Here is a 27,510-nt window from a genome sequence, read left to right as displayed (position 1 = left end):
GACCTAACACCACGTGGACGCCACCAAGACTTCTGGCTTGTATTTTCCAAAGCTGCAGGTCCAGCCACACCTGGAGCCAATTTAGCCACAGCTGGAGCAGCCAAAGCAGCTGGGATGCTGGTGCTGGAAGCAGCTTCTCAAGGTGATCCTGGGCAGCGAGCCCATGGAGGGTGCCTTGGGCCTGTTCCCCAAGACCATTCTGTCTCCCTAGGCCTTTGGGCCTGAAATGGAAAGGTTGGCCCCAGAGGCTTCTGCATGCCTTCAGGGCCTTTTTCTCCTTTGCTTGATAATCCCTTTCCTTTGTACTAATCTTCTTAGCTAATGGTCACTGGGCTGCACCATTGCAAGCTCTCTGCTTTTCTACCACATGGCTGTGCTGCAAATTTTCCAAATCTTTACACTCTGCTCCCGTTTTAAATTCTGGATTTACATCATGCCTTTTCTGCCATAACTCAGCATAGGCTGTTAGAAATAACCATGCAGCGTCCTTAATGCTTTGCTGCTTGGAAATTTCTTCCGCCAGATACTCTGGTTCACAAAATCCAAGGACATGGACACAATGCAGCCAAATTCCTTGCTACAGTATAGCAAGGGTGATCTTTGCCCCAATTGCTGATAAGTTCCTCATCATCCACATGGTCTTTACAGTTCACATTTCTATCAACATTCTGGTCACAGCCATTTAACCAATCTCTAATCTTCCAAACTTTCCCTCATCTTTTTCTCTTCTTCTAAGTCTTCTAAACTCCTCCAGCCTTTGCCCATTACCTAGTTCCAAAGCTGCATCCACATTTTCAAGTATCTATATAGCAACACCCCACTCCTTGATACCAATTTTCTGTTTTAGTACGTTTTGTGTTGCTATAACAGAAATACCTGAGACTGAGTAATTTATAAAGGAAAGAGGTTCATTTGGCTTACGATTCTGGGACAGCTGCATCTGGCATGGGCCTCAGGCTGCTTCTACTCATGGCAGAAAAGCAGCAGGTACAAGCAGATCACATGGTGGGAGAGGAAGCAAGAGAGAGAGAGGAGGCGCCAGGGTCTTTTTAAACAACCAGCTCTCATGGGAACTAACAGAGCTCAGTCATTACTCTCTGCTCTCCCGAGGACAGCATTAATCCATTCAAGAGGGATCCGCCCCCAAGACTCAATCAGTTTCTAACACTGCCACATTGGGGATCAAATTTCCATATCGGTTTTGGAGGGGACAACACATTCAAACTCCATCAACATGTTTTTCTATATTTCATCTAAACTGGGAGTTAGTATTAAGGCTTAATCAAATTCTAGTTTAATCATTTTTGGCAAGATTATTTTTCATATGTGATGGAATGTTTTTCCATCAAAAGGCTAAGATAATTGATTATCTCGTGATGTCATTACCATTGATACTCAATACACAGACCTATTAATTAACTCATTAGGCATTCCAAAATGCTGATATTCTTACTCCTTTCTCATTTATTAGCTGGAATACTACTATAAAGTGAATCTTTTCCTCATCTAATATTTGGTAATTCAGTGAATATAGGGAAGGCAGCATAAGTTTTATTCTCTACCTTAATTTATCAGTTTTCAAAATAGTTAGCATCCTGACCTTTAACATTTTTTAGAAAATTGTTATGGAAACACACTGACTGTACATATCTATTGGGTACAGAGTTATATTTCAATACATATATACAATGTGTGCTGTTCTATTCAGCGTAATTAGCAGACTCATCATTGCAAAACAATCACTTTGTGATGTACACATTTGATTTCCTCTCTTCTAGTCATTTGGTATTATGCAGTAAATCATCATTAATTATAGATTCCTGTATCAACTGTACACCAATAGGGCTTATTTTCACCATCTAGCTGTGCTTTTTTAATTTAATATACACTGGAGATCATTCTATAGCCTAGAGCTATAATAGCTGTATATATGTTACACCTTTTGAACTTCAAAGATGTGAGGCAAGCTAAATGTGTTCAGTATCAAAGGTCTAATTTGCAAAACTTTGTTTATTCCATTCAGCTTAAATTGGCAGGTCTTTTACGAAACAGGAAAGAAAACAAACAAACAAAAGGTACATCCAGCTTTTAAAAGTATAAAAAAAATGCCAGCCCTTCATTAAATGAATGATGTTTAGGACTATACTAATTTAAGAAGCGTTCATTAAAAACATTTGGAATTATTATAAATTACTAAAAATTATGTTTGACCTTGTAAAAACAGGCAACAGTAAGTATGAATGAGGAGAAAGATAATAGTACTTTTTAAAAGAGAAGATTTACTAATAAATATAGTTATCATAGTTACCTTTCACTTGTGGAAATACAAATTCTACCATCTCCTTACAAATTTAGATTCTCAAGTAGTAAAGGAAGAAGAATTTCCACATAGATAAGAGCTCCTAGTCTAATGACTTTCAAAAATTTTTAGCAGCACAACCCTTTTTCCAAATGAAAATTTATGTGGAACTCCAACATAAATTTTTGTCATTACACATTTTTTATAGGTTCAAATTTATATCAAACTTGATATGAGGTAGATCAATAATTAAAGATGAAAGTATTTTGACAAACATGAAAATTTGAAATCTGGAATTACAGATGATACCTGCTATCTAATATAAGCTTCAAATTCCCTAAAATCATTAAATCATTTTATTATTAAAAACTTCAAACAAATTCAAAATTATGGTGCATAGTATAATGAATCCCCATGTGTCCATGCCCAGCTTCAACCATTACCAACAAATGGTCAATCTTCTTTCATACATGCCCCACTCACTGCCCTCAAGTCCTCACCTTCCACACATTATTTTAAGGGACTCCAAGAAACCAAACTTTATCTCTAAATATTTTAGTATGTATCTTAAAGATGAGGAGTCTAACAAAATTTTATTATCATATCTTAAAAACATTAACAATGATTCCCTAATTTCATCTATTATGAGCTAAACTGTGTACCCTCAAAATTCATATGGTGAAGTGCCCCAGTACCAGAATGTGACTATATTTAAAGACTGGGTCTTTAAAAAGTTAATTAAGTTACAATGAGTTCATTAGGACAGGCCCTAATCTAATATGACTGGTTTCTTTCTGAGAAGAAATTTGGACACAGGTACAGAGGCAAGATCATATGAAGACACAGGGAGAAGACGGTCATCCACAAGCCTGGGAAAGAGATCTCAGAAGAAAACAAACCTGCCAACACCTTGATCTTGGACTTCTAGCTTCCAAAACTTTGAGAAAACATATTTCTCTTGTTTAAGCCACCCAATCTGCGGTACTTCGTTATGGCAGCCCTTGCAAACTAATACATCATCTGAAGTGCCACCTAACACTTGTAAGAACAAATCTTTCTATCCCTACCTCTTTCTTCCCTTGGAGTTCTCAAAGGCATTGGACTTCTAGCTTCCAAAACTTTGAGAAAACATATTTCTCTTGTTTAAGCCACCCAATCTTCGGTACTTCGTTATGTAAGAACAAATCTTTCTATCCCTACCTCTTTCTTCCCTTGGAGTTCTCAAAGGCACACAGTACTCTCCCTTCCCTGCTCTGCAATAAGAAGGGCTACAAGGTTCTTCACTTTCTCATGACATTGCTCAGACAAGGATGGAAGAATTAAAGAGAGAGATAAGAAAGGGGAAAGGGAAGAAACACGCAAATAGAAAATCTGATTTTCAACATATGGCTTGCTTGCTGGACCCATTCCACACCAGTTTTATTTTCTAGGAAGGAATCTATCTGTACCTTGTCATCTACTGTCTTCACATCTAAACACAAGAGAGTGAAGCACTGAAAGGAAGAAGCAATTCATTCTCCTAAAAATCCAATATCTGCCTTCCTAGTCTTAATGGGGGCTCTGCCACTTGGTATACAACCTTAGGCAAGTCACTTAATTTAATCTCTCTAACTTCAGTTTTCCTTTTGTATTGTGAGAATTAAATAAGATAATGTACATTTAAAAAAACTATTACAGGCCGGCCCGTGGCTCACTCGGGTGAGTGCGGTGCTGATAACACCAAGGCCCCGGGTTCAGATCCCATATAGGGATGGCTGGTTCGCTCACTGGCTGAGCGTGGTGCTGACAACGCCAAGTCAAGGGTTAAGATCCCCTTACTGGTCATCTTTAAAAAAATAAATAAATAAATAAATAAATAAATAAATAAATAAATAAATAAATAAATAAATAAATAAATAAATAAATAAATAAATAAATAAATAAATAAATAAATAAATAAATAAATAAATAAATAAATAAATAAATAAATAAATAAATAAATAAATAAATAAATAAATAAATAAATAAATAAATAAATAAATAAATAAATAAATAAATAAATAAATAAATAAATAAATAAATAAATAAATAAATAAATAAATAAATAAATAAATAAATAAATAAATAAATAAATAAATAAATAAATAAATAAATAAATAAATAAATAAATAAATAAATAAATAAATAAATAAATAAATAAATAAATAAATAAATAAATAAATAAATAAATAAATAAATAAATAAATAAATAAATAAATAAATAAATAAATAAATAAATAAATAAATAAATAAATAAATAAATAAATAAATAAATAAATAAATAAATAAACTATCACATTAAATATGATGCACTGAGAAGGAGATAATGCCACTTTTGTGGTATTCTTGCCAAAAATGTGTTACACCTCATCCCAATCATGAAAAAACATACAACTAAAATTGAGGGACATTCTACAAAATAACAACCAGTACTGTTCAAAAAAGTGTCAAGCTTATGAGAGACAAGGAACTGTTACAGACTGGAAGAGACTAAGGAGAAACATCTACTAATGAAATGTGTGATTCTGGAGGGGATCCTGGAACAGAAAAAGAACACTAGTGTGAAACTAGTGAAATACAAATAAGGTCTAGGTTTAGTTAATAATATTGTACCCTGTGTTAATTTCCTGTTCTTGATAAATAAATGTATGATGGTTATATAAAATATTCACATCAGAGGAAGCAGAATAAGAAATATAGGAGAACTCTTTGTTCTACTTTTGCAACTTTCTGTAAGTAAAAACAATTTAAAATTAAAAGTTAAAAAAAACTATCACAGGGCAGCACTCAATAACTGATAGTTACTATTTTGATTATCATTACTGAATTTACTAACTACAGTTTTATTCAATTCCAAATCAATCTTATGTTCCTTACTCCAGCTATTGCTAGCTTCCATCATGAGTTCCTACAATACTGTTTCTGGTCTAGTTTTTCCAAATACACAGAAAACAGAAATGCACAATTCTTCACCCCCTTTCCAATCTCTAGTTTTCTGTCTCCTTCACCAATCTATAAGATTCTACATACCACCCACAAATATAACCATGCTCAGAACTTTTTTGGCACAAAGACAAAAATGTCATCCCATTTCTATCCCCCCTTTGGACCTGGTCTGTGCCACAAAGTTATCATCTTTTTGTTTATTTTCAATATGATGGGTAAAAATTATATTTTTTAAAAAATTTCACAATGCATTTATTTGTTTACTAAAAAAAGTACTCTCTTGGTCAAACTTATTGGACATTTGTATTTTTTTATTTATTAATATGACTGTTCAAATTCTTTGCCTATTTAAGGTTGTTACTGATTTGTAAGAGCTCTACATACATAAAGGATATTAATCCTTTACCTACCATATAGAATGTAAATAGTTTTACACATCTGTCATTTGCCTTTTTACTTCATTAAATTGTTTTTTGGCATAAAGAACTTTTCAATATATGTTAGCAAGTCAATCCACCTTTTCCCTTTGTACTTTTTTCCAAATGCTTAGGAAATCCTTTGTTACTTTAAAATCAAATAAGGTATAGATTTAATTAATAATATCATGACTAATTTTCATTTTTTTTATGGTTTCATTTGTTATACTTTTTTTTTTTTTAAATAAAGACCAGTAAGGGGATCTCATAATATCATGACTAATTTTCATTTTTTTTATGGTTTCATTTGTTATACTTTTTTTTTTTTTTAAATAAAGACCAGTAAGGGGATCTCAACCCTTGACTTGGTGTTGTCAGCACCACACTCTCCTAAGTGAGCCAACCAGCCATCCCTATATAGGGACCTGAACTCATGGCCTTGGTGTTAACAGCACCACACTCTCCTAAGTGAGCCAACCAGCCATCCCTATATAGGGACCTGAACTCATGGCCTTGGTGTTAACAGCACCACACTCTCCCAAGTGAGCCATGAGCCAGCCCATTATATTATACTTTTTAATCCATTAGGGATTTCCTATGTTATTTTGAGCATGATTAAGGTAGGAATCTAACTTTCTTTTCTCTTCCCCAATAAATGGATATCCAGTCATTCTTCCTTTCCTCTCTGATTTAAAATGTCACTGAAACATGTTAACTTCTTAAGTAGACAGGAACTCACATCTATACTTAATATTCAGTTGTAATAATCCAATTTACTATTCTTTCACTAATACCACCTTACTCTAGTTACTGTAACTTCAAAAGTTTTAGTATTTAGTAGCAAGAAATTTTTACTGAATGCATACTATATACCAGGCACTGTGGAGATGCTAAGGTAAAGCTTAGAACAAGGCAGCCACAATATTTGCCAAGACATGTGAATATAAATGTAATAAAACACAAAGCAAGAACCAGTTTCTAAAATTGATGAAAATATCATTACCACTACCCCACATTTATGTAGTCCACTCTTAAAGTTTGAAGTATTTTACTAGTTTTGACTGAACCAGAAGAGAAATCTTCTATAAATTCCAGGACCTTATTGTACCTTTGGGTCATGGCCTACTATTTTGTTTCCTGTGGCAGTAGAAAGAAAAGAACATTCCTACCTCTATTGCTATAAACAGCTTTTCATTTTGTTCTCAGAACTATAGAGCTATGTATATAAGAAAGTGCTCAGTGAAGACTTGATGAATTGAGTAGGTTTGGTTCCTCTTAAATACCTCCTGTTTTGTCACGTTCACCTCAATATACTTAGGAAAGAAGAGGTAAGAAAACAGTATGAAACACAGCACACGAAACAGAAGATGTAATTTCCTTCTTCCCCCAAGGCTCTAGGTTCTGCAGGGAATGAAGTTACTCAAAACCAAGTTAGGGACTTTTTATGCTCCAAAAATCTCAGGACTAGGCCACTACCTAAAACTGTGTTGCAACAAGGTTTTGCTGGAGACACACGCACCTGTGAGAGTGATGTCATCATCATCATCATCTATGATTTCTTCCTCAGCGACATCCAGTGAGCTCTCAGTAATCATATCATTGGGCTCTTCCACACAGGCTAGACCAGCGTAACTGTTGAGAATATCAGCACCAGGAACATGTTCCACAATTACGGCAGGAAAAATAGCTGGATCACCAAGCTGGGAGGGGTTGTGGAAAACAACAGATTAATAAAGTTTTGTTTTTGTTAAATACAACCAAAAAATATTTTATACTGGACATAGGTTTAATTTTTATATTATCAGCTACTCATAGCTTGACAGTCCTTCTAGGCTGCAGAGAATATGTATCTAATAAATTTTTTTTTTTTTTGGCAGCTGGCTGGTAAGGGGATCCTAACCCCATGACCTTGGTGTTTACCAGCACCGTGTTCTCCTAAGTGAGCTAAATGACCAGACTCTAAGAATAAATAAATTTTCATTATTAATCTTGGGTCTTAATAACCAAGTTTTCATTGGGTAATCCTACAAAAGTACATTTTAAAATAACATTAAATAAAAAAACTAATAAGATGTCTTTAATGCATAAGCATGAACACAAATGACATGTACAATTAAATAAAATCTCAATACAAGTTTTTTTGGCACACAAAAAAATCTGTGAGCTTAATAAATATGAAACTATTATTTGGCACACGGGCTTTGTTTTAACAACAGCTTTTGACTCAAATGGGAAAATTAACTTTCATTTTCTATTATTGTCCTCCTTAAGCATGCCTATATTAAGGATACAAATTATTACTACTAATGTCTAGTTATAAAATCACAGAATTTTGTAACTGAAAGGACCCTTAAAATTTAATCCAGTACAGCAACCTCATTTTACAGATGAGAAAACTGACCCACAGAAGGTTTTTAACTCAAAAATCAGTTAGTTAGGGACAAACCTCATTAAGCTACTACTTCCTTGAACTTTTTATTTGGAAATAATTTCAGAATTAGAAAAGTTGCAAAAACAGCACAAAGAATTCCCATACAACCTTAACCCATATTTTCCCAACTCTAACATTTAATCACATCTATTTATAATTTTCTTCCTATCTTATTTTTTTGTTTGAAAGTAAAAGACATATTACTTCTTTAACCTGAGATATTTCAGTGCTTATTTCCTAAATACATAAATATTAACTTATACAAAGGTAGTACAAGTATCAAAACCAGGGAAGTAACAGTGATAAAGTACTGTTATCTAACCCATAGATCTTATTCAAATTTCCCCAATTGTTTCACTAATATCCTTTATAAAAAATGAAAAAAAGAAGTGTTTTTTGGTTCAGAATCCAATGTAGGATCGTAGGTTTCATTTAGTAAATATCATGATTCTTAATGACAGCTCCTTTAACTTGGAACAGTTTCTTCTCCTTTATTCTGGAACAGTTCTTCAGTCTTTCTTTGTCTTTCACATCTTGACACTTTTGAAGAGTACAGGTCATTTGTTTTATAGAATGTCCCCCAGTTTGGGTTTGTATAATATTCTCTCGTGACTAGATTCAGTTTGCATTTTTGGCAGGAATACCAAAGAAATGATGTTATGTCCTTTTAAATACATCATGTTAGGAGGCCCAAAATATCTATTTGTCCCATTGCTGGGGATATTAACTATTCACTTAGTTAAGGTGGTGTCTACCAGATTTCTTCATAACAAAGTTAATATTTTTCCTTTTGTAATTAATAGGTATCTTGTGGGAAGATAACTAAAGAGTGTTTAAACACACTGTTTTTTAACTAAACATTTCCCCATAAAGTACTACTCTCTTAGATGTAAGAAAAAGTTCCTGCACATAGATAATAATGTGAGGTGCTTTGCTATTTTCCTTAAGTCTGTTATATTGAAAATATTATTTATGGTTTTATTATAACTAAGCCTCAATCTTTTAAAAGTAATATATTTACTGAACTGCACACTGAGGTTAGATACTACTTCTATCATAAGAATTTAATTACCTAAACTAAATATATGCCATAGGTGCTAAGGTACTATCCTTGTCTTCAAGAACGCTATGCTCTAAAATTTCTGGGTAATAACCCTAAAACACATTTGGATTGTTTTATTTCAAAATGTTTCTTCCTGTTTCAGAAAAGAAGTTAGCCAGAAGTAAGTGGCTCCTCAAATCTTAAAATAAGTTATAAAACAGAAACTAAGAGACTCATAAACTATACTGTAAAACATACACATACAGAGAAACAATAAAGAAAATATCATATAAAATGTCTAAAGCAAAGTATTATCATTGGTCTTCTCCCCCCCTTTTTTTAAAGGAATATAAAACTATTTATTGATGTCTGTTCACCAGTATTTACAATAAACAATATGCAGTTGGGTGATATTCTGATTACTACGAAGTTATTGTTTTCCTGGCTTCTGCTGAACCAGTAGCCCAAATACTTAAAAGACTGAGCCTCCCTATAAGGAAAGAGGAGGGATAAAGAAAAAGCATGCAGGGCAATAGTTTGGATTACAAAAGTTTATTTACCCATTTATGCCAGTGAGTCCTAAACTACTAACATCTCTAACCATCTGGTTATGTTTCTATGAGCCAAGTCTTAGACATTCCATAAATCATGACTTTTTAGTCAATACAACACAGGGATTTCAACTTTTTGTGAAGGAATGGCTCACTAGAGGAATCTTTAAATGTCCATTTAACTAAGACTTGCTTAGCTAATTAAAACACCAGGATTTGTGTACTTTCTTTAACTGGATAGGTTGCTGGTAGTGACAAAATTTATCCTTTCAGGAATTTTGCAAATAAACAGTTTCATTTATATGACTATAGATATGGATTCTGATATGGCTCTACTTTTAAATTATCCAATTACAGAATCATATAATTTGAAAGGCTATGGTTTCAGTAAAAAAAAATCACTTTAACTTTAAGTGATTTATTTCTTAGGTTGTTCAGAATGATGGCATCTCAGAAACATGACCTTACCTATGGTTTTTGTTTTGGTGAATGTGGTCCTTAGGCATATGAGTTAAACATACATTCTGACTGAGTAATGACTTTTGAAATTTCCCCCAACATTTAGAAAAGGTGTTCTCTAATGCAGAGGAAATAATATACCATGGTATCAAATGTTCTTTTCTGATAAAGGAGGCAACTACAGAAAGTTTTATTTATTTGTTCAAAGTCACCAATGCTACTGATGCAAAAGAACCCAACAACTACCCCAATACTATTTTCAAAATGAACATATCAAACTTGATTTTCACTAGAATGTAGTTATTTTTTCACACTACTAAATCAAAAACCAAGACCCAGATTTTAAATATATTTTATATACATACATATATACATACATATATACACACAAGTTATCTATATCTGCAATCTATGCTTCTGTGTGTGTGTGTATATATATACATATATACACATATATACACATATATATACATATATATACATACATATACATACATATATACATACATATACATACATATACATACATACATATACATACATATATATATATACATACATACCATAATTTTCTAAGATCTCAATGTTTACTTTTCTGTTCAATATTAAAATAATTTCAACTAGTCCTAAATGGAAAAAAAAATTTCTAAGTCCAGTTTTAAGAAAACATACTCAGCAATTTAAATTTCAAAAGTTTAAAAATAAGATCCATAGATGTATAGTACCTATTCGTATATTCTATTAAATAAATTAGTTTCCATATATAGCCCCACTTTTCCAAACTGATGCTTATATTTATAACAGAATATCTATAATTATATGAATACTTTACAATTTTTCTTAACACTATTTTATCGAATATTATTAAAATAAATGATGCTCACATACTAGTGATAGGTCTAGGATGCATAAAAAATGCAATTAAGAAAAGATAAAAATCATTAAATGTTCTGCTGAAGGGAAATATTTAATCTCAGATCTCTAGTTCTGCAAATCTATACTTATATGCTTATAAGAATATATACTTACATACACAAGTTATATATATCTGCAATCTATGCTTCTGGGTGTGTGTGTATATATATACATATATACACATATATACACATATATATACATATATATACATACATATACATACATACATATACATACATATATATACATACATATACATACATACATATATATATATATATATATATAAAGCAATGCAAACAATTATTGAACTTCATCTTCTGGATGAGAATGCCAAATTAGTCTCTCTTCATAAAAAGTAATTACAATTTGAGGACACTTCATATTTGCCTCTTCTGTCAGCACCAGGTCTGCCCTCTGAATCTTCCCCTTTCATGAGGAACATCAATTCTCCACTGCTGTGTGTGGCACCAATTATTCTCTCAGGATCACAGCCTCTGGAAAGGCTCTTGATTTGTCAACAGCATCTCTTTTCTTCTTTGATTTGCTATCATTGGATTCACTGTCATATAAAGATTTTCTTTTTGTACCATCTTTTTCTTTACCAGCTTTTTGAGAATTAAGAAATGTTTCAGTTAACTCCAGACAATCTAACCTTTCTTCAAGTTCCCAGGTACTGTCAGCATCTGTAAATCCCTTCCACTTGAGAAAATACTTTCCCATTCACTATACATCAGTCCAGGACTTTTTCCACCATAAATTCTTCAGGCTCTTCCTCTTCGAATTTTTTACTCTTCCCATTCTGTTTCTTTCCCATTTTTTGCAGTGTAGTTTTATTAGAGGTCATTTTTTATTGCAGACTTGAAGAGTTAGTATTCACCACCTCCGAGATGTTCCAGGTCTCCGCCTTTCCCTTTTTTGAGATGTGAATAAGCACATGTAACCCAACCTAGCATGAATATGCGCTCGTTAAAATATTTCTCTCCTAAGAGCTCTAAGGCCTAGTATTCTTCTAACAAGGCTGAGCCATATTTGAGTCAATTTTCACATGGTTTCATTTTATGTGGCAACAACTCTATGCACTAGGTAAGAACAGAGCTCATCACTCTGTCTAGCGACAGATAAGGAATAGGGTTAACAAACCTATGCAAGGTCACCCACTAAGTCAGAGACAGAGGCATGTCAGACACAATTCACAGGAGCGGTCTTCACCAAATAGGACCAAAGTATTCCTCCCTATCCAAATGTATTTGGCGCCTACACTTTGGACAGAGGATGGTTAGAGCGTGTCTGTTACAAGAGATACTTCCAAAATTTTTTCAGAATCTATAAAGCTCCTGAGTTTCAAATAACTACAGATACTTGTTACTACTTTCTTCCTTGTTCTATTCTACTAACCTTTAACTAGACTGGAGGAGCTGATGATTCTCCAGAATTTACACGTCTCAGGAACACCCTGCCAGATACCACTACAATCAATGCCACTCTGACTCCATTGCCCACCCCAGAAGCAACCACTGTTACCAGTTTCTTTGTTCCCTAACAGAGACAGTCAATGAATAATCAATCATATTCCATTTTTTAAATTTCAGTTCAAAGAATTTAATAACTTAAAAACTTTATTAAGAAAAATTTCAAACACACAAATATAGAGAGAAAAAAATGTTTCCTTTGAAGCAAAAGCTTAAGTAAGAATGAAAAGAGATGCTTGGTTTCATAATTTAGAAGGCAGCAACATGCTGTCCTCATGAGAAGCATGTGCCATTCTTTTCTAGTCCACTGGAATGAAGATGCATACTCAAAGTAATTCACCTCTAATTTCTCTAACATGCTATCAGTCCATACATAAATAGACCAACTCTGGGTTTTCATAAGAATATGAATAGTTAGGTAAGAGGCCTGAATCTATATATATAAAATACATTTAAGAAACACCTCTCAGGTAACTAGAAAGACTGTCTCCCTCTATTATCATAAATGGAAGGAAAACGCACACTACTGAAACCATCTGCTGATCTGGGCTCATGATAAACTAACAGCCCTTTAAACTAGATTGACTAGCAACTGGCTAAAGTAGGAGTCATCAGGAACCTAAGAACTCTATAACCACGCATTCTAAAATTCGTTATGGAGAACTTACCACATAAGTTCCCTACCACGTAAATGAAGACATGGTAAAATTTCAAATGTTGAATCTTCCTAGATTTAGATTTTAAAATAGATAAAATATTGGGACTTGTATTGGTTTTCTAGCACTGCCATAACAAAGTATCACAAACTGGGTGCCTTAAACAGCAAAAACTTATTGTCTCACAGTTCTGGAAACAAAAAGTCAGAAACCAAAGTGTTGGTAGGGTTGGTTTCTTCTGCAGACTGTGAGGGAAGGATCTGGTCCAGGTCTCTCTCCTTGGCATGGCTGTCTTCATGTTCACATGGTATTCTCCCTGAATGTGTCTGTGCCCAAATTTCCCCTTTTTATGGGGATACCAGTCATATTGAATTAGAGGCTCACCCTACTCCAGTATGATTTCATCTTAAGTAATAACATCTGTAGCAACCCTATTTCTAAGTAAGGACACATTCTGAGGTATTAGTGCTTAGGGCTTCAATATATGAATTAGGGGTGTGTGTGAACACACAATTCAACCCATAATAGGACTGAATTTAATTTAGCTTTAAGCCCATCATTTGACAATAGGTTCCCTCCCCCCTAAATAACTTCTATAGCTAATGGCAAAAAAGATATATGAATATAATATTATTAGTGTTTCTAAATGGAGATTATTTTAGACATTATACTTTGGGTTTCTCGGCTGAAAATCATCAAACTTTATCCACCTCGGTTTTTACTACATCATTTCCACCAGACCCCTTCCCAAGATTTATTTAAAAGAGGAAGGTCAGAGCTATTCATAAAATGGCTACACTCCTAATAGTTAACAATAAGATCTATTAACTCCTTTTAAGAAATGAAGGTGTCAGTGCTTATTGGATGCCCCAACAAAAATATTATTCCATTTGGCTATTTCTTAAAAAAACGACTCCCCAAACATCTCTAAAAACTCTCCTCATTTAAATAATCAGAGTAAGCATCTCTTCTACCTTTTATTTGATCAGGGAACCTCACTAAGTTTTACAAGTGCTTATCAACCTTGGCTGTACACAGGGAAACATTTAAAAATATCAATATTTAACCTAGCATGAGATGAAATATATGGGAATATCTAGGGATGTGACTAGGGCCTGTTATTAAAGACACCCAGGTGGGTCCAATTTGCATTCAGGGTTCAGAACCACTGTTCTGAAGAGTTACAACATTCAAAAGTACATTCCCTAAATTGAGTCAACTCTAATTATACATGCTAACATCTGGGTTACCAATGATTCAAACAGTTATCATGAGCTTTTTGCTGCTTGGCACCTGCAGATTATCTTCCTCTTTGTTTCTGGAATAGAACCAAAATAAATCATAAACCATGGGGACTAGAGAGGGAAGATCTCTTGGAATTAAAGTCTGTCAAAGATCAGAGTTTTCAAAGGCTCAATTTCTAGAAGCAAATTAAATTGTAGTGATAAACTGACTTTTAACTGTTTTTTAACTTTACTGAAGGTCTTAATGGCTCCAGAGAGAAAAATACATATACTAATTTCCCTTCTCTATTAATTAGAGGTTAATTTAGGACATACACTGAAAGCAAGGTTTTGGCAAACTTTTTAGCAATAATAAAAATCAAACCAAGTTTTAACAAAACAGAAAAACAGTTCCCCAAATTTCATTATTGTCTGCTATATAGTTTCCACTTGTTGCAGCTAATCAAATATGTGGCAATATCATCAAGTTAAAAAGAGAAGGAAAGTGACCAATGTGAACAGTACAATGTGTAACTCCCCTAACTAGGCTTGCTTGTTCTCTCAACGTAATGCAATCCAAGGTCTTAGGTGAATATTTAAGAAACTATGGATCATTATTCCAACTCTATTAAGTAAGTAAGTTTGTTCAACAGGTTTTTGGATATAAAAAAGTACTTGAGCTTCCACATAACTTGTTAGCTAAGCTTCTCTAACATCAGAGCTCAATCTGTTACATGACAGCTGTGAAACATCCTGCCAAGGTCCTCTAGGAAACAGCTTAAAATGAAATATTGATCAAATGTTTTCATGAAACAAAAAGCAGGTTAAAAACCGTCTTTAAAATTTTCCCCAACGCAGATATTCCTTTTTTAAGACAGGTACAAATTGAGCACATTTTCAAGAAGTTCAGATCATATCTTTGTATCATAACAAGGCACTAGAGTGGTCTGAGGCCTTACTACTTCCATGGTCTTCAATAGCTCCCCTGACTCCCAGTCCTCTCTTACAAACATACCAACTAAACACAGTACACTCACTATGAAAACACTTCTTTGAGACAAATTCCTATGCCTGCCTTCCAATCAGATATCAGCTCCAAAGCCTCATCCTATGAAGACACTGCTTTGAGGACCTCTGACTTATTCTTGAAATGACTTTCTTCATCTTTGATTTAAAAAATAAAACACAAAAACAAAAAGCCAGCATCTTACTCTATCACTACATGATCTCACAATATTTTACGCAGCAACTGCACTACACATATATGTGGTAGAAACAGGGTGTAACAATAAGTGCTCAGGCTCTTTTTTAAGGCCAGACTCCACCATGCCCTGGGTATCTGAACTCAGGCAGATTAGCCTCTCTAAGCTTGAGTGTTTGGGTCTATCTAAAATAAAAATAATAAGGGCTGGCCGGTTAGCTCAATTGGTTAGAATGTGGTGCTGATTACACTAAGGTCCAGGGTTTGATGCCTGTACTGGCCGCCACCAAAAATAAATAAATAAATAAAATAAGAATAATATCTTCTAGAATTGTTAAGAATTAAATAGCATGTAAAAATAAATAAAACAAGAACAGTATCTTCTAGATATGTAAGAGTTAAATAACATGCAAATAAATCACTTGTAACACTGCATGGCATACAATAAGCAATCAATAAAATATTGTGATGATTAAAGTCCTTCAATATTTATTTTAGATAGAAACAAACACTCTTAAAAATTGGCTTACTACAATCTGACGCTGACAGGCATGGCTTTTGTTTTTGTTTCTTCATGAGAACAGTCTTTTCAGAAAATTAGTGAACAAATGTAACCATCCACACTTAGCAACATTTTCCTTCAACTAAAAGCAAAAGCTGATATATATATGTGTGTGTCTATTTTGTGAACACTTACCGAACTGTACACTTACAACCTATGCATATTTTTATATTTATGCTATACTTCAATAAGAAGTTTAAAGAGCAGAGGTCCACCTGACAGGAGAAATAGTACTTCAAAATGTTTTCAACATACTTTTCCCTGGTTTCTCTAAGTTCTGAGCATTGTTCTGGGGCAGAGGCGGGAGCAAAGCAGTTGGCTGAACCAGATCAAAAACTATGATAGCATTCTTTCAGTACTTCATGTAAACCATAATAAAATTAAAGGAAATCTCTAGACACAATGCATCTAAGTGGATGTACATGAACAAAAACTTAGGATGACTTATGAATAAAATGAAAATTGAAATCCTTTAAGTAAGCACCTATGGTACACTTAAAAAATTATTTGGGGGAATAAATAATATACAAATATATTTATATTCCAAGAGTATAAAACATTATTGCCCCCTTTCCATATAGTGCCCCTCCCAAAGGGGTCCCACTGTTACCAATTTCCAAAGTGCATGTTTAATGATTTTATATAATTGATGTATTACATAAAAAAGCTAGGGTTGTACAGCAGATCCCTAAAGTCCAGAACAAAGTTTTCTATGAAGACTCTTCACAGCCAAATTCTCTGCATACTTTGAAAAATCTGCCAAATAAAATGGCTTCATTATCTGCAAATGAGACTATTTCTATTGATTTTTTTTTTTTCCTTTTTGTTTTTCGTGACCAGTAACGGATCGCAACCCTCAGTGTCGCGCCCGTACCGGACCAGGACCAGCAACGGGATCGCAACCCTCGGTGTTGCGCCCGCACCTCACTCAGCCAGTGAGCTGCCGGTCTGTACGTGGGATCTGAACCCTCGGCGGGAGCGCCGCCGCGCTTCCAAGCGGCACACTGTAGCAGTGCGCCACCGGGCCGGCCCTATTTGTATTGATTAACTCAAGCTCCCTATACACACCTTCTATTCTTTATTTCTTTTGGCAGCTGCCTGGTACAGGACCTGAACCCTGGACCTTGGTGTTATAACACCACGCTCTAACTAACGGAGCTAACCAGCCAGCCCTATTCTTTATTTTAAAAGAAAATAAAAAGTAGTTTTAGCAGCCAGGCAAAAAAGTCTGTGTAGCTGTAGTACATACCACCCAACACATTTGTCTATCTAATAAAAACATCATAGTTTTTCTGACTACAAGTGTAGCATGTGAATTTAGTTTTTAAAATTTTGATACATAAAAATATTTGGGCAAAACTGAAAATCCCACTTACACCAGGTATAATTACATAAAAGACAATTTACTTAATAATCTTCCAGATTCTCTTTTTCCTTTCAGGTTCCTTTCATCTCTTATACCCTAGCATAATGGTTAAGTTTGGGCTCTTTCTAATCAGAGACTCAATTCCAATGCAAGTGCTGTCACTTTGTTTCTGGGCAACATTCATTCCTTCATTCAACCTCTCTGAGATTCTTCATTATAAAGGATTTCCTTATTTGTAAGAGATGGATAACATGAGTTATCATACAATAAGTGTTACAGTGAAAATCAAAAGAGAAAATGCATATTGCATACAGGGCCTGGCTAGGATAAGCAACAATAAATATTCACTCTTATTATCTTATTTAAACAAAATATTCATCTTCAGATTGAGCTATTGTTCACATATGTACATGCACATTTCACCAGGTTTTGGTATCAGTGTTATGTTGGCTTTGTAAAAATGAATTAGGACACTTGCTCTCTGAAATGAACTGTTTAAGTAATTCATTAAAGTTTAAAATAACTCCCCCATGAAACTACTCGGGCCTACTAGTTCTATGCATGTAGGGATTGTTCCCTGGCAATTTCCTCATTTTCTTTTGTTGTTACTAGCACATTTTCATTTCAAGCAAAATACCAAATCTAGATTCCAAAAACTTAAAAATACTCCAAAGCAGTAGCTCCAAGATTAAATTGCATACAGCTCTGCATCATCCAATCATCCCTTATAAAAATATAAACAAACAAATCAAGTATTGTCAAGAAAATTAATGAAGAAATAAATGAACAATAAGGCAGATTATCCACTAGTAGAACTCTAAAAGACTATCAGTAAATCAGAACTGGAATCCAGTCATATTTAATAACTAAGCTAGATTATTTTGAAGAGTAATTACTTTGGGTGCCTTTGAAACCCTGACCTACGAATCTATCATAGGTGAAAGATTCTAATATAAGTTTTCTAGTTATCTAGTAATAAATTCAAGATAATATTATACTATAGAATATGGGAAGAATACTTTATCAGAAGATGATTTGTGAGAATCAAAGTGTATGCAGAAGACTTTATAAACTACAAAGGGCTGTACAAAATGTTAGGCAGAATTATCTCTACACTGCAGCACACACTGTACTTAGGACTAAAGCTGGTAATGTTTTCTTTGCACAGAGGTTAACATCCAAAGCAGTGCCAGGATATTAAATGTATTAGTCTCCTCAGTTCGCAATGACCTTCTTTCTTCAATACCCTAGTTTTTATAGATTATGTACCTACTATAAATATCATAGCGTAGATAAATATTTTGTTATGTGGCTTAATATAGGGAAAAAGAGGATTCAAGTCTCTGGTAATTAACACAAAGTACTTCTGACTAAAAAGAAACTCACTACAGTGCAGTGTAAAAAGTGTTCTTTATATCTTTGAAAGTTCATCAATGTAATTAACTATAAATAAAATGGTACTTGAAATGTGGTGATGATGACAATGATGAAAATAATTACTATTTTAAGTACTTCATATAGCTTATCCACTTAATCCCCACAATAAACACTAAGCTATACTGATGACACTTAACTAGTAAACCAGACAGGAAGAGGCAAGCTGAAATCTGAAGCCAGGCAATCCAACTCCGGAGTCCACAAGCTCAGCCACTACCACAGACCTTACATATAGGACCATACAGATAAACTATAGACACACTGAAAGTTCCATCCTGGGCAAAGCTTGGCTTTAAAAAAAAAAATTATAATGCTATCTTCTTAATGAACACTGATTTAGAGCTACAGCTGAAATAAGTTTGTTTTGCTTCTGTTAGCTCCAGGATAGATGAGTGTTTCTGGACAAGCCTGGCTTCTCTCTTGTACAGCATTATAAAAAATACAAAGGTCTAAGTTCCATTTTTCTGGAAGTCTTTTCTTCAGAATTCCCCAAGATAACATTTGAAATTCCACTGTAAATCCCTGTGGAGTTATTTTTAAAAAGTCTAATCCTAATGTAGCTCTTTCATGACAGTGGTCCTCTTTAGCCTGCCCAGATTTTTCTTTTTTCAGCCAGGACAAATCACAATTTGGCCACACATCTCAAAAAGGAAAAAACTCAGTGAAAATAATCTTAGTTTTCTTATTGGAATGCCCACTTTAAAAGCTTAATACATTGCTGGGTTATGGGTGTGTGTGTGACTACATGTGAACAGAATCAGTTATGAGGTAAAGAAACAGGTAGATTTGAGAGGATGTAATAAATTTCAACCAGGTTTAAATGTTTACTTACAAACTAAGTAGGTAATAAACATCACAGTAGTCACCACCAGAATGATAAATGTTTTAAACATGCAGATTCTATATTACTCAATGAATTTAAATAAAATCATAATTAAAGGGGCAATTTTTGCTTCTAAAAGATAGACTTTGACAAGAATCTTAAATAATATATACACAGCATAGACTATAATGAGGCAAGGTATCTGTGAATATAGGCAGTTTAGTGACAACAAAGCCTTCCCAGACTTGAAAAGTCACACTAGATGATAACAGACAATGTTAGAAATTAGAGTTACTCCAAAAAACCTGAACAATGCCAGGTCAAACTAGGTCAAAACAAACAAAATGCTATAATGTTAAAGGAAAGGGCTCCCTTACAGAATCAATATGACAGATTTTTTAAATCTGAGTACTTTCTGGGAGAATAGCTAATTATATTTTCAACAAAAATGACCAATACAAACCTTATTTTTAAAAAATAGTGTTCTCTTGAATATTATACAGAATGGATAAATAAATGTGCTATATCCCTACAATGGAATATTATTCAGCAATAAAAAAAAAAAAAATGCAGTCCCAATACATGGTACAACCTGGATGAACCTTGAAAACATTATCCTTAAGTAAAAGAAAACAGACAAAAAATAGTACATATTGTTTGATTCCACTTACATAAAATGTCCAGAATAGGCAAGTGTATAGAGATAGAAAGTAGATTAGTGGTTCCCACGGGCTGGGAGGAGGAGGAGGGAGGAATAGGACATGACCACTAATAAATACAGATTTCTTTCGGCAATGATAAAAATGTTCTAAAATTGATTATGGTGATGGATACACAACTCTGTGTGAAGACTAAAACCCACGGAACTGTACACTTTAAATAGGTGAATTATATGGTATGTGAATTATATCACAATAAAGCTGTCAATTTTTTTAAAGGTATATACACAGGTTTGCCAGGCATAAGAATTGTCTACCTGTAATTACACTAACAAATTAACTAGAATGAATAACAGGGGTTTTTTTTGCTAAAATCATAAATGCAAAATAATAATTCTTTCATATTTAAAACTACTTTTTCACCACTTATATGTAGCAGTGGCTAGCATTATTCAAATAGCAATTGAAGGCACAGGCTGTGTAATATTTCCCAGCTTTACCACTCAGTTGCTATGTAAGTACAAGTTGCTTCCCTTCTCTGAAGCTCACTTTACTCTTCTGTAAAGTAAGAATTAGAGTACCTACCTCTTAAGATTGCTATAATAATTAAATAGGATAATCTGTGTAAAGGACATAGCACAGTGCACAGGACAAAATGCTCAGTAAACACTAGCTACTAGGATTAATCACTGAATGTCTCTAGAGCCAATCTAGTTCATGACTTACCCTATTCAATCACATCTATCTTCATTTTTACATTATCACTGGGCCTCTGTGTGGTTGTTGGGGAGCACTTAGAGAAAGATTTTGCAAAAGAGGTTAATAAATTTCTACTCCCCTCACCAACTCCTCTTTCATAATAACTATCAGCTTCCTAGCTGCCAGTAGTTCGCAGGGAGATAAGCTAGGCCAAATGTTAGACTGCAGGCAGTGTTGTCCCTTCACTTAACACGAAGATTGCTTCAGGCCTTATGCAAAGTCAGAATTCCCCTAAAGGCAATCAGGCTTGTACTACTTGGGTGGGGGAGGGGTAGTTTTACAAATGACCAAGCTTTTCAAAATGGATTTGTTAAGTCTGATCTGCCAAGACTAAAAAAGAAGACAACCAAAGTAGGTAGAACCTGGAATTTTATGTAATTAACAGAGGATCCACTGTGTCCATCTACAGGTTAGTAGCATCATTCCAGTTTCCTGAACTCCACACATCACTGTGCTGAATAAGTTACACATAGAATACTATCGACTCATTCCTTCTACCTATTTTATAGGTACACTCAATCTCTGACCTCTCAGAATCTTACCATCCTAGCTGCAAAATGGCATACATACACCCTCATTCTTAAAATAGAACCATGTCAAAAACTCCCTTTGCAACTTGAAGAGTTCTCCAAAGATACAGGAAAGCTCTATATAGATAATATTAACTTCTCTCTGATTATTTTTATTTTGGAAAAAAGATGTTAATATACAATAGAGTAGAGAAAAAAATAAAAGCACCTGCATGTCCACCAACTAGATTTAATAAAAGTGAACACTTTCATTTAATAGATTGTTTATTTACAATTTCAATGACAATTTTCAAAAGTTATTTGCAGTGGTTTTCACTGAACATGTACAACCGAACAGTTCCAAATATCATCAGAAAAAAGACTCCATGTATATTTGTTTTTGGTCTTAGAATTGTAGAGACATGGCCACACTGCTCATGCACTAAATGAGGATGTAGATAAAAGATCCCAGGAAAATATATACTGTAGTCAAGAGAGTTGTGGGGGCAAGGTATCACCTCTCATCGTTCAAAGATCTTCTAATGTGAGAAGGACCATAACTGAACACATATTTCCCACAACTGAACATATATATTTTTACCAATGGATAAATTTTATCTATTTTAGAGAACAGATCATTCTATTAACAGATTAAGAGGAGGAAGAAAAATCTCTAGGAGGACTCAATAATATTAAATGCTTTGGGGGACATAAAGGGGGGGAAAAGGTAATCCCTTTCTTCAAATAGTTTAGCACTTACTTGGGGGAAATTAGTAACGTGTATATGAAAATTCAACATGGCAAATGTGTGACATGAACAATAAGTGATACAAGAATAACAGGATAAAGTTATTAATTCCTAAAAAATGATTTTAGGATGAGTTCCTGGAATAAGCACTTTTTGTTCTAAGACCTTGAAAAATAATTAGAATTTAAACATGCAACATGGTATGAATGCAGGAGGTCATTTCTGAACAAACAGGGAAGCACGAAAACATTTGGGAAAACAGTAGGCTGGCAAAAATACATAGTACAAGAAATAAAAGTATAACACAATCACACTGGAAAAGCTTCTAACAATAAGTTAAGGTATTTGGACTGATTATGAAGTCAAGAAAAATTCATTAAAGTTTTGGTACATTCTGCTGTTCTGGAACACCTCCCCTTCTTCATCTGTCAGATAAACTGGATCCTCTTTCAAAATCCATTCAAATATAAGTTCCATGGTGAAGCTTTCCCAAAGTTGCAATGCTCCATTCCCTGTATCCACAGCACTTTGCATTTATGTCTGTTACACTGAGTAGTGATTCCCAAATACTGCATGAAAAAAGTCACTGAACAACTTCTTAAAAACACAGCAAGGTATTGTTATCCTTTAACCACTAGGAATTAGCAGTCAGAGCAAGCCAATTTACACTCTAGGAAGGAAAGTTCTAAGCAAATACTGCATGAAAAAATCACTGAACAACTTGTTAAAAACACAGCAAGGCACTGTCATCCTTTAACCACTAGGAATTAGCAGTCAGAGCAAGCCAATTTACACTCCAGGAAGGAAAGTCCTAAGACCATCTCCTTATATTATGATGAGATTCTATAAAACTATTGGTTCCACTAGTTCATTTTTTCCAAGCATGTCACCAAGCTTCTCCCTAGCGACCTAAGTCTTTCAGGCATAAATAACTATGATTTGCCAGAAGTTCTTCTTTTAAACACAACTGAAAAAACATACAGTGTAATAACATATCAAAAATTATAAAAAGTACTAAACTACCAGGTGTTTTTCATGGAATTAACTTCTAGAATATTTGAGTATATAGTCAAGTTTCCTTCTCTGTGGAAATTTGTATCCACAGACTTCAAGCTTTCTTACTCTCATACATTCACCAAACATGCCTGTTTAATAAGTTAAAACCAAAGCACCTTCACATAAAAGTATACTTTATTTCCATACTGATGGTTTTGCTCTCTCATAGAAGTGCTTTCATTCTCAGCTACAAATATTCCCACTTTAGAATAGATGGCAAGAACAGACTTTTAAATTGTCAGCACCACGAGTGTTAATATTTCCTTTCCACTCCCCCACCCCCACTATCTCTATCCAAGAGTTCCAAGCAATTTTGAAGAGTATAAATTGATATAAGGAAAAATGATCAAGGTGCTGGCAATTAGACATTAAAGGATTCTTTAAACAATTACATTTATAACCACAGACCATAACTGAAAACAGGAAATATATTCTTATCTGTTACCTTGAAACAGTGATTTTGTAAAGAATCAACCAATAGAGGATCATAAAATAGAATAAGTTATTTTTAAAAACATAAATACCTTTTAACTTTGAAAAGTTAAAACCCCAACAGGATTTTTATGTAACTTAACAAGCTAACTGTAAAATTTAAAAAGCCTACCCCAATCTGGGGGGTCGGGAGGAATACCCTATCAGATATAAAATTTATAAACCAAAGCACAGAGAGGTTAAGTAAATTGCCTAAGGTCACAGTAGAGCCAGTATTCAACCCAGGTGTTCTGACTCTGGTACCTGAGCTCTTAAACCACTACTGTCACTAGTTAGGTTTACTGACTCCTCAAAGATGTTCACTGCAATACTGTACTCATATATTATAACAAAATACTGGTAATAGCCATGATCAATGACTGATAAAATAAATAATATGCCATTCATCATATAGAAAAGCAAATGATGTGGAGCCAACATATACACACAGAAATATTTATAACATATTAAGTGAAAACAGACATGTCACAAAAAAGGTTTAGCATAACTTCATTTGTATCTTAAAAACGACCTCTGTATGTAGTTTTGTATGTAGGCATATCGTTCATTTGTTTAGACTTTTGTCTAAAAAATTACATATCAAATAGTTAATACTTGTTTCTTCTGGGGGAGGAGAACAGCATTAGCTAATAAGGGTGAAAAGAGATTTTCACTAATTTATACATTTTTGTATTAGGTGACTTTTATAAACGGAAAGTTATTACTTTTATATTAAAATAAAAAACAAATTAACAAACAAACAAATAAGGAAATAGAGCCACAGGTTTAGATGAGATGCTAACACTCATCTAGATGAGTGTTAGATGAGACTGACACTACCAATCTACCGTCACATGAAGCAGTTAAATTTGTTATGCTCATGGCCACAGATTGAAGAACTCTAAACCTGGCCAATGGCTTCAAACATTTTGACAGTGATAATAATTCAGTAAGATTGTTATGCATAGCTGCAAAAGTATACAACATCATTAGTAAGAGTCAAACTGCTTGGGTTCAAATTGCAGCTCCACTATTCACTAGCTGTATGATTTTAGGCAAGTCACTTAACCTCTTTATGTCTCAATTTCCTCATTGTAAAATACGGATATTAGTATTTACCTCACATGGCTAATATTTGTAAAATCCTTATAATAATACCTGTACAAAACTAATATAGATTCATTCTGTTAGAAAAAAATAACTGAAGAAAATACATATATGTACTTTTACATGCTGATGTTAAGCTAAAAGCACCATCTCCCTTTCCAAAGACATCAATAACCTTTCAAGATATACTAAGTGCATCATACGTAGTAAGTGCACAAGCATTGTTTTGCAAAACTTTTTTTAAGGCTATTCAGACACATGTATGAATATGGTACCATAATGTAAAATGCACTTCTCATGGTCAAAAGAGTATCAAAATTGAGTGGCTTAGAGCTCTGTCCTCTGCTGCCACACCCTGAGATCAAACCTCACCACATCAAGCCTGGGATCTATAACAGGATCTTTCATCTAAAAGGGCTGCATAATAAACACACTGTTTTCAATATATATGTAAACACCCTGTCTTAAAACAAATTCAAAACACTTTCTCCTCCTGAAATATCTTTTCTATCATCTCCCGATTAAATTCTATCATTATTAATATATATTTAATTGAGACCAAGCAATCCTCTCCTTCAAACCTTTTTCTTCTCTAGTCAAAGCTCATCTTGATTTTAAGGCAACTTAATACAAAAATTCTCACCTTTTGTAGGTTTATTTATAAACCTTTAATTCTGTCACTTCAATGGGCAGTAAAAACAGCTAAGAAATTATACTGTCCTAACAAAAGAAAGAATTGATTTTATTATTTGTAGTAACTACGTTTCTAGAATAAAAGCATGACATATTATAACTGGCCTATTAAAGTGAGGCATTTAGGATTAAGCTTATTTCAATATATAAATCAACCTTTTTAGGCAGATATTAAACCTACTGGTTCTCGAAATACTTTTCCTAGTACATTGCTTCTCACCAACAGTTATTTCTCCCACATCATGTCTTGAATTCCCCATATAACCTGTTTAAAATGAAGTAAATTGTAAAGTCCTAAGAAACCCTAGCCTCCCCTAGCCCCTTTTTTGGGGGGATGGGGAGGCAGGTTAGAATTAATCTTAGGTCCTTTACTCAATATCTCTTAGGTCTTTTTTATATTCTGAAAACAGTAATTTGCATATCTTGTATCAATTCAATGAAAACCTATTTAGAAATTCTTCAGTTCAATCCCCTTGTTCTACAGATGATTAAATCTAGATCTAGAGAAGTAAGGAGCTTCCTCAAAGTCACATGCTTTGAACTGAAATGATGTATGATTACGGAACTGCAAACATCGTTTCACCGCTTTAAGAAAAAGCGCACAATTATAATTATTAATTAACCACATACATTAAAAGTTAGGTTCTCTAGAACTTTTCAAAGTACTTTGAAATAATTACTTAAGGTATTCACTGTTAAGTCTCATTTTACAGAAAAACAAGCTGAACCCAGTAAAACAAAAGTGTTACTTCCTTGTTATCACATCAAAGCTAAGGATAAGATTTATACTTAGTAAATTAACTGGTAGTTAAAATATAAGATATTATCTCCCAATATCTAACCCTAACCCTAAAGTTTTTAAGACTGTCTTTTAAAGTAAATAATTTCTGACACAAATGGAAAAAATCATAATAAATTTATTAAAATCCAATGTTCTCTTGGTCTCATACCTGTTGTTCATCCTCCATGACGTTACTAGCAAATTCAAATACTAGGTCGTTCTGTTGGACAACAGCAGCCATAATAAAGCATTCCCCTTAGATCCACATGAGAAAAATTCCAAATAGTTCGTTCAAGTATCAAGACAGCAGAGTCCAGTGGCCAATTTGGGTAAAAACCTTCAGCTAAGTCTGTGAAGTTACTGTGTACCTAGATTTTCTTTAGGAAAAGTGCTTCAGTTTTTCTTCATTCACTGATGTTCTACTCAAACCGAAGCAATTTTTCTGAAATTTTTCTTCTCTCAAACTTCTTGGCCTGAAAAAAACAAAAGCTTAAGTTAATTATGAAAAAGCAATCACCCATTTAGAATCCACTTAGAATATAACAACTGATACAGAGGGCAGTATCTCCAAAGTATTTTGTTGTTGTTGCTAATGGTTTTAAACAAAATAATGAAAAACAAGACTAATAAACACAGGTTTTTTAAAAAAGTTAGATATACATTTTCTCTGAAGATTTCATTCCTGCTAAGATAAAGTCACCTCTCATTACCGAAAATAAAGACTTTCTTCCTCTTCCACTTAGTTAAACTATAGTTAAAGCGACCACCTAGCAATAATAATGAGGTTTGTAATTGCAATTAAGGACATATAAACAATTTCCATCTTTTCACTAACCCAGTAAACCACATACACAGGAACTGCTACTCCCGGAGTAATTTCATAATGTACATTTTTACCTTTAACAGA

The 27,510-nt window shown here is 33.8% G+C and overlaps 1 protein-coding gene across 2 annotated transcripts in view; it reads right to left on the bottom strand.

Moving 5' to 3' along the window:
* Positions 1-27,074, bottom strand: part of ELF1 (E74-like factor 1 (ets domain transcription factor)) — a 57,642-nt gene extending 30,568 nt beyond the window's left edge. For both annotated transcript variants that reach the window (XM_008588874.1, XM_008588875.1), the window contains exons 1-2: positions 26,773-27,074; positions 7,199-7,379 (exon numbers count right to left, since the gene is read on the bottom strand). In XM_008588874.1, the coding sequence (XP_008587096.1) occupies positions 7,199-7,379; positions 26,773-26,844 (253 nt within the window). In that variant the 5' untranslated portion in view covers positions 26,845-27,074. The remainder of the gene's footprint in view (positions 1-7,198; positions 7,380-26,772) is intronic.
* Between the last annotated feature and the right edge of the window lie 436 nt (positions 27,075-27,510).

Source organism: Galeopterus variegatus, unplaced genomic scaffold (assembly GCF_000696425.1).
Source record: "Galeopterus variegatus unplaced genomic scaffold, G_variegatus-3.0.2 Scaffold5079, whole genome shotgun sequence".
In the NCBI taxonomy this organism is placed as follows: Eukaryota; Metazoa; Chordata; class Mammalia; order Dermoptera; family Cynocephalidae; genus Galeopterus; species Galeopterus variegatus.
Note: the sequence above shows the minus strand (reverse complement) of the source record. Positions and strands in the feature narration are given on the sequence as shown.